At 39.5% G+C, this 9129-nt stretch overlaps 1 protein-coding gene across 1 annotated transcript in view; it reads right to left on the bottom strand.

Annotated features, from left to right (window-relative positions):
- Positions 1 to 4812: 4812 nt before the first annotated feature.
- The window catches only part of ARHGAP20 (Rho GTPase activating protein 20), a 170236-nt gene continuing 165919 nt past the window's right edge, over positions 4813 to 9129 (bottom strand). Inside the window, exon 15 of the mRNA XM_007936564.2 lies at positions 4813 to 6677. Within this exon, the coding sequence (XP_007934755.1) occupies positions 4813 to 6677 (1865 nt within the window). The remainder of the gene's footprint in view (positions 6678 to 9129) is intronic.

The following is a 9129-nucleotide window of genomic DNA, read 5'->3' as shown; positions in this document are numbered from 1 at the left end:
TAATCTGTGTCAATGTGGAACTTTTCAGTCTGAGCTGTTTGTTTTCTTGTGTCCTCTTGCTGTTGCTGCCAGGATACTCACGTATCTCTCAGTGAAGGGGAGGTGTCAGGACTGGCAGGAAAAGAGTATGCCTCCCTTGTTAGTGGGGCTCAATCTACCTGTCTTGCTGGTAGTGCTGGGACTCACCCGGTGTTATCTGAGGGTCTCCGGTTTGAAGCGGGGTAGGAATAAGCCTGCTTAACTGCCTTCTTCTGTTGGGAAAGGGGACACAGGACATTGCAGTTTTTCCTTTAGTCCTGGGGTCCTAACCACTTTGCTTTCCTCTACTCTTTTGTCTTTTGCTTTATATTTAGGGTTTATAGTTGCAATTAACAGCAAAAGCAGAGTCTATGCTATTCTCTTAAAAGACAGCCCATTTCTTTTTATGTTGTCATAGCCTTCTGAATTTTTCTTATGCTGAACATTTCTCTTAAATTAGAGATATCCAGCCTAGACATAACCATGTACATAACTTTTGCCTGCTTTATTGGGGAAGAGTCATTATTATTATCCTTATTTTAAGATAAAAGAGCAAAGAAAAAGAGCCTGGGGTCGGAATGAGGTGAGCATCAAATGAAATAATATATGAAATGCATTTATCAGCATGCATACAGAAACACAGTAAATGCTACTATTCCCCTTTTAAAATATATTCCCAATCATTCCCTTGGTTGTTTAGAGTCACTAAGGATAGAAATAATCTTTTTCACTTTATATCCCTAGGATCTAGACAAGTACCTGACTGTCTGAAAAGGATTTATATCGTTGGTAGCACTTCTACCATCCCCACCATATCTTTCCATTTTCCTTGAACATGGTGGTGGTGATTCAGTTTCTTGCTTGAGCTTATCTAAGGCATTTCTCCTTTACCCAAGTGCCATCATCAAGTATCAGTTTCTCTATGTTCACACATTTTGATGATTCTTTGCTTCTTGGTGATCCCATTCTTGGGTAAAGGTATAAAACATTTCTTTTCCTACTAAAAATCTGAGGCAGTAACAATCAGAATTACTGTGACCTGGCATAGAAGGACTATTACTTTATGGCACCCATCTCACCTGTCCAGAGAAATGGGCCTACCTCACAAGTACAGCCAATTTATTCATTCTTCACAGCAGATCAAGAGGCTGCAGGGACAAATTCTACAATTAATTTCAAATTACTAGAATCTGAAGTAGTGTCTAAGGCACTTGACTGCTAACCAGAAGGCTGGCAGTTCAAACCCACCAGCCACTCCTTGGAAGGAAGGTTGGGCAATCTACTTCATAGTGATACTGCCTCAGAAACCCAAGGAGGGGTCGCTATGAGTCGGGTTCAACTCGACAGCACATAACAACAACAAAGTCAATCTTAGATTTAAAAAAAAAAAAAAAAAAGAGCATTTCAATTTTAATGTCTCCAAAACCTCCATCTTACACTATCATGTAAAATGAAACTACAGAAAACATATTTACTTTGACTAAATTAAATACCCTAGAAAGACATTTTGAACTATTTGAAAATGTACGTGGTGCCCTGTGGCTATAGGATGAAAACTCATAGACTGTCCAAATGAAGGGAGAGTATACATTGAAGACCATCCTCTGTGTCTATTTCTTTGGGACTTCAAAATAAAAGTCTCAAAATTACACCCAGAGCCTTCTGCAAATGCTACCACATATCTGATATTATGCAGAGCTAAAGTTCAAGGAGTCTGCTGTATTCTTCAACAGACAAAATATACCACCAGAGCCATTAGATCTTTTCAATGCAAAGACATGCCACAAAAAGGAAAAACAAAACACAACACAACACAAAGTGAGATGATTTCTTAAATCTAATGTTTTCAGTAGGTTAAGATTTTTTAAAAGCAAAGTTATCTTTGTACTGCTGTAAAATTTAGGAAGAAATTAACAGTATGTACACTGTCCAAATTTCCTAAAAATCAATGAAATTTCTAACAGTGGAATTGTTGTCTTCACCACCCACTTAGAGCAAATCATTTTTTCTGCACTAAGTACATATCTTTTGAGTATCTTAGAAATGGTAGCTAACCTTACACAGAGGAAACCTCAATGAACTTCGAGAAGGCAAAGATGCAGCAGTCATGAAAAACTAGTACTATTTAATAAATTTTTATCACCTTAAAAGTCTTTGTTACATCTGAAGTCAACAGGTACTCTGGTCAGAATGGTCCAAACTTCCATAAGAAATCTCATTCAATTGATTAAACTTACCTGATGGCACTTTTGATATAAGAATTATGTCTGATTTCAGAAGCATAATATTTTATGTCTAAAACATGATATATTTGGAAAATATAAAAGAAAAAAAATAATCTTTAACAAAGAATGACCATGGTTTAGGACTAAAAACTCAAAGTGCCAATTCAGCATTAATTCCCTTCGGTGAAATTCCCAATAGTTAGAAGAAATTGGGCTCCACAACTAACACAATTCAACAAAGGGCAATATTGTTCTAGGGATTAACTCTGCAGAATGGTATTTTATTTAATAGACAGCATGGACATCATACATATCCATTATCAGTGCCTTTAAAACCAAAAAAAAAAAACTTTAAAAGTTAGCAGCAGTTTCTGCAAGTACAAAAATACACATTTATTACATAACATATGGTAGTAAAATTTGTCAAGATATATTATACAAACTCAAAGCATTTTAGATAAAGCATCAGTCTAATATATTATAGGTTGAGAGTATATTAAAATGACATGTAGTTTGTTTCCAAATTATACAATACTTTACAGCAATATTAACAAACTATTCACATTTAAGTATTACAGGAGTATCTAAAGGAACAGAGAGAGTAGGAATGGTTATTGAAAAACTCAGCATCTATTTTCTTCTACGCTTCAAATTGGGTGGATGATTTTCTACCCACTAATATGAAAGTAAAAAGACTAGAACTATTATTTTGGCAAGTAGAGTAATTTCTTCCATAAAGACACTCCAAGCCCTAAGAGCTTCATTCACATCTTGCAGTTCTGACAGTAGTATGCCCTAAGGGTAAGGGGAGTCCCTGTTGACTTTATACATTATACCACAAAAAAATGCACACAGACACTTAGGAGTCTTACTATAAGAGTGCTTAGTTATAATGTGAAATCTACTTCACATCTGTGACTGAGATGGCCAGTGTCATGAAGGAGCTCTTTGGACACAGAGTTCTAAAAGTTAATTATAGTACTTACGGCAAACAGGGCATGTCTCCAAGAGGTAGGTAGCACCTATAGCTAATACTGAAAATATTTCTTCATCTTAGAGAAAACATTTTTTTTTTCTGTCACTGAAAAATTCAATCTTTAGGGCAATAGGGAAAGAACATTGGAAATAACAGTTTGTTAGGGAGTGATAAGAAAAATAATTTAGAATAAGCTAGTTTGTAGGCAAAGTGTTAATCTGATGGTAGAGTCTGGTGGTAGAGAGATCAAATAAATGAGCTGTAAGCAACTTTTTATAAGTAAGCAGTTATTATAATGAAGGAAGACTCAAACCCACTGCTGGTGCTATCCTTTCACGTTGGTTGGTAAGCTCTAGTAATCCATCCCTAGTGAGATGTGTCAGTGGCACCATTAAGGCAAGAAGAAGAAGTGTCTATGGTTATGAAATAAATCAATGGGTGCAAACCATCCATAAGGCATGAATTATTTGGGACAAAACTGTGGAGCTAAGAAAACCCAAAGCCAATGCCTATTTGAGAAGGCCTGGCAGCTACTTTAGTGGGTATTGTATTCTGTGACTGCTTATAACCTGCTGATCTCTAAATGGCTCTTTCAACTGCCAAACTACAGCAATTAGAAATAGGTGATTTATAAATAATTTTTTCTGAGCTGACTGTAATATGAGAGTCAGAGCTGCAGAGAAACACTTCAGCCAAAAAGAACCACACTTGTTCTTGGGTTAAATGTTGGTAAAAGCATCCAGATAACTGTCAGGAGGTCAATTTTAAATACAAAAGGTGTCTTTCTAGAGACTGCTGCCAGCACAGAACCTCTGGAAAGGAGACTGAAACGAGCAACCAGTTTCTTCTTTCTGTGGACAGCTGTTTCTTGGAGACTTTGCAGAGCAATGTAACACTCTAATGGAAAAACAAATCAAGCAACATAACCAGCAAAAAACAGTATCATGGTGTCCAGGTTCTTGAATCTACTTTTCTCCAGCCTAATGGCATCCGCGGGCTGGTTTCTGGAATGATCCTACTAGGACATGCTGTTGTAAGATGGCATAGAAATGGCCATTGGCTTGCATATAGAGAAAAGTTTCACATGATTTCCTTCATTACTGGACAAGCTTTTCTTCTTAATCCTTTCATTTGTGGCATTTTTCTTGCCTACGTATTAAAAACACTCCATGGATTGTAGATGACTTTTTTTTGCACCTTCCCCACTTTTCTCTATCCCTTAATTTATGATTATCTTGGTCTTTTCAGGTAACTAATCTCAGAGAATGTTCCCATAAGGCATATTTCCTCAACAGAAAACTGCTGTCTCTAGCCCTCTGTTAGTATCTCTACAGATATACGATAGGACCAAGCCCATACTCTAATAAGGAAAAGTCTCCCAAACAAGTAAGTGACCAAATTTTGGGGAATAAACTTTTTGCCAAGTAGTCTCACATAAAGAGAATCAATCCTTTTGTTGTCCTAGGTATTAGCAATGATTATCCTTATGCTACCTAACCCAGGTATCTTATACAAAGGGGTCATAATAATTACTGTCTCGATGTTCTAATTAGCCCAGCTCCTGTTCCTGGAAACTTCAGATTCTTATTATGGCTAAATGTCTTTGGTGAAATGTGTGTCTGCATCATCACAAACTAGTGCAGGCCCTGCATCTGAGCTGCGCACATCATCGTCCACAGTCAAAGAGCTGGGTGAGGACCCTTCACAAGGGAGAGCACCAGGAGAGCACTGAGCACCACCCTCTACTTCCTTGTGTGAGTGCCATTTCTTACAGAACTTCAGTCTTTCTTCCATGAGGCTGAATGGAGAGCTACAGTGTTTTTCTGAGTCCTGGCAGGGGTAAGAAGCACACCATTGGGTTACTTGGCCAGTTCCAAGTTCTTCAGTTGCCCTCATGGGCATATCTTTCTGTCCCTCTTGCAGTAAACTGGCTTCTGGAAAACCAGAAGAGTATGGAGGTGGCTCCATGGGTCCTTTCAGAGAACCTTTCTTTTCCTCTGGTCGAGATGCCCTTGCCTTCTTTTTGAGGGACCAGTTTTTCAAACTGGCCACACCGTTTCTCAACCATGTGCTAGGGTGAAGAGTAACAGAATGCATTTGTGAATGCCACTCTAGAGTGTCCTTTTTGGAATGAGTCAGGCGGCTACTGGCCTGCCCTGATGAGGAACTGGGCGTTACAGAAACAAAGCTGGAACTGCTACAGTCAGAAGAAAGCTCTCCCTGTTTTCGCTGAGCCTGAAAAGTGCAATCGATTGGAGAGGAGGTTTCAGTGGGTGTAAACACGGAGTGTTCAGAAATCTGAGAAAAAGCACTGTCCTGGGAGCTCACTGATGAGCCAGAAGGGGAAGTGCCTGGGGAGGATAAGCTGGAATAACTAGTCCTTGGGCAAATGTTTAATCTCGGGGGTAAAACCTTCTCAGTGTTCTGGTTTATGGCACTACTCTTGCCTACCTCAATCCCCATGACCAAACTCTGATTAATAAGTTTTTGCCCTTCCATTTGCAAAGACTTGTGCCGTTTGAGATAATCTTCTTCTCCATGCAAGGGACCAGCTTCACAGCTGGTTTTATGATGTTTCTTTGAATAAATCCCTCTGAGATAGGTCAGCTTGCAGTGCTGGTCATCTATGTTGGGTTCTGAGCAGCGCCGGTGCATCCTTGAACTTTTGAGACCATCTGCTGTGTGTGGTGGGGAGTAACCAGGTGCATCTGCATTTAGGGGCTGATTCTTGCAATGATCCTGTGAAGACATGCCAGTGTAAGAGGCCACAGAAATGGCCACTGGCTTGGATTTAGGGAAGAGTTTCACATGATTTCCTTCATTACTAGACATGGTTTTCTTCTTAACATTTTGATTAGTGGCATTTTTCTTGCTGATATCAGTGCCTGTGACTAAACTCTGCTTAAAACATTCTTTACCCTCTTCATGGAGGGGCTGAGTCTGTTTTATATAGTCCTCATCTTTTTGAGAAAGAATTGCATCACAGCTGGACTTGCGTAGCTTTTTCTGATAAAACTCCCTGAGATAGGAAAGCTTTGAGTCCACATAGTCAATGCTGGGCTCCGAGCAGCGCCGGTGTCGCCTCAGACTCTTAGGAGCAACTGCTGCAGCAGTGGACAGGTAGGTGGGTGTGCACACACTGGAGGGGGCCTGAGCATGATCCCGCAGTGGGACCTTCGTGTATACCGTTGAAATGCTCACTGGTTTGGATTCAAGTGGCCGTTTTATTTGAATGTCTTCATCTTTAGAATGGTCTAAGTCAAAGTCACTCAGGGTTAAAAGGCCTTCCACTTCAGGCTGGTCTAGGTCATAGTCACTGAGGGTTAAGACAGAATCCATGCTTCTGCTGCCCTGACCAAGTTTCTTTACCAAGTCACTACATGGAGCATCAACATCTTCATTGAGCTCATTTTCTAAGCTGTCGTAAGAGGAGTCATTCAGCTGGAAGCAGGAAATGTCTGTCAAAAAATCAAACCATGATTAATAATTTTTCCTTACCATAAATAAAGCCCATGCTGCCTTATACAATTATTTATTTTAAAAACAAACTTAATTCTCTTTTCATGTAGTGTTCAAATGCTTATTCTCTAGAAACAAAGCATCTTTCACAATCTTCTCAATTGTGAATATAGAATTTTTACAAATATTTGGAGTATCTTTTTTTTTTTTTTCCAAAATCCTGGATTTATCCCAGTTCCTGATAAAATGGCCTTTCCTTAAGTAAGATTTCATCAAAGCATGAAGACACATCATAATACCAAGAGAGGATAAAAATATGAAGAAATCTATACCAGGGATACTCAGTTTTATGGACTGAATTGTGTTCTCCCAACATATGTTCTGTAAATTCTACACTCATTGCCTGTGGTTATAGTCTCATCTGGGAATGGGTTGTCTTTGCTATGTTAAGGAGGCAGGAATAGTGTAGGGTGTATCTTGAGTGAATCTCTTTTGAGATATAAAAGAGATTAAACAAGCAATCGAGAGAAGCAGAGATGGGAGAAGAGAGGTGCCAAGCTACATGAAGAATGCCCATGAGCAGAAGCTCAGAAGAGATAAGAACCTTCCTCCAGAGCCAAGAGAGAGAGAAAGCCTTTTGCTACAGCTGGCACCCTGAGTTTGGACTTCTAGCCTCCTAACGGGGAGTAAATAAATTTCTGTCTGTTAAAGCCATCTACTCTTATGGTAGTTCTGTTATAGAAGCACTAGATAGCTAAGACAGAATTTAGTACTAGGAGTGGGGTTGCTGCTCTAATAAACATCTACAATGTGGAAGTGGTTTTGGAATTGGGTAATGAGTGGAAGCTGGAAGAGTTTTAAGGTGCCTAATATTAAGTAAAAGCCTAGATTGCCTTGAAAAGACTGTTGGCAGAATTATGGATGTGAAAGGCAATTCTGGTGAGGACTCAGAAGGAAGAGAGGAGAGCTTAAAAAAAAAAAAAGTCTCTATCTTCCTAGAGAATATATATGGCACCAGAATCAGAAATGTTGCTAGAAATATGGATCTTAAATGTGCTTCTGGTGAGGCTTTAAAAGAAAATGATGAACACGTGATTGGAAAGAACTTGTCTGAATTATGTTCAAATATTTGGTGGAAGGGAAAACTTGCAAGGGATGAACTTGGATAGTTGATGGCAGAGATTTCTAAGCAAGATCTTAAGGGAGTCACTTATATTCTCCTTGTTGCTTATAATAAAATGTGAGAGGAAAGAGATGGACTTAAAAATGGACTGTGCAAAATGAAAAAAAAAAAAAAGATTTAGAAAATTCTACTGTAGAACATAATTTTCACTGAGGACATGGTACATCAAACTTTGTTAGAGATTAAGCCTGAGACTGATGGATCTAACCAACTACCACAGTAGAAAACCTATCAGCTTAGAGTGAAGGGGAAAGAGAAAGAAGGGAAGGAAAGAATGCTGTCTGCCTCTTAGAATCCTAAAGGTAGGACAAAGGCCAAAGGAATTGCATCTTTTGTCCTCCAAGAAAAGAGCTGCTTGGAGACAGCAGAACTGTTGGAAGGAGTATAAGGAAGCAGAGCTTTCTCAGTTTCAACAGTTAAGGCATGGTCTTCTCCTAGATCTTAAAGGGTGGGGCCACAGCCTCCTAGGTTTCAGAGAGTCAGATCTTTGCCAATTCAGTTCAGGAGTGTGGTGTTGCCCTTAAGGTGTGCCAGTGGGATGGGGTCACCATCCAGAGCTGAGGAAGTGGGGTCGCCACTCAGATGGGCTAGGAGAATAGGACCACCTAAAGCTGAGGGAGCAAAGTTGTCATCTCAAAGGGCCTGAAAGGCAAAGCTAAAGCCCAAGCCTCCACCCAGAATCCAGAAGGTGGCAAACACCCAGAGTCTGGAGGGTGGGGCCATTGCCCAGACAGTCTCAGAGAGCAGAGGATTATTTTCAAACCTTAAGAGCTAATGCAATTTGTTCTGCTAGGTTTTAGACTTGCTTAGTGCATGTCAGCCCTTTCCCTCCAATTTCTCCCATTTTACTAGGAATGTCTATCTTGTGCCGGTTCTATCAATACAATTTGGAAGCTTATAGTCTAGATTTCACATGTTCACAAATGAAGAGGAATTTTGTACCAGGATGAAATACACTTAATCTCAATCGTATTTGATTCAGATGATTCAGAAGATGAGATCTTGGACTTGGAGTGAGTTGATTTAAGACTTTGGGGATGGTGTGAGCGATGAATGTGTTTTACATGTGGCAAAGGATATGAATTTTGGGGAGCTAAAGGGTGGAATGACCGAAAGCCAGATGAATTATTGGAAGATATCAAGAACATTATCCATGAAGAAAGCAAGAGATTACTAAAAAGACAAGAAAAGAAGAGAAGACCAAAGTGGATGACAGAAGAGACTCTGAACCTTGCCCTTGAGCGGAGAATAGCTAAAGCAAATGGAAG

The sequence above is a fragment of the Orycteropus afer genome, unplaced genomic scaffold (assembly GCF_000298275.1).
Source record: "Orycteropus afer afer isolate SDZICR_OR568_19922 unplaced genomic scaffold, OryAfe1.0 scaffold00036, whole genome shotgun sequence".
NCBI lineage: Eukaryota > Metazoa > Chordata > Mammalia > Tubulidentata > Orycteropodidae > Orycteropus > Orycteropus afer.
The sequence above is the reverse complement of the archived record's forward strand: the minus strand, read 5'-3'. Positions and strand labels throughout refer to the sequence as shown.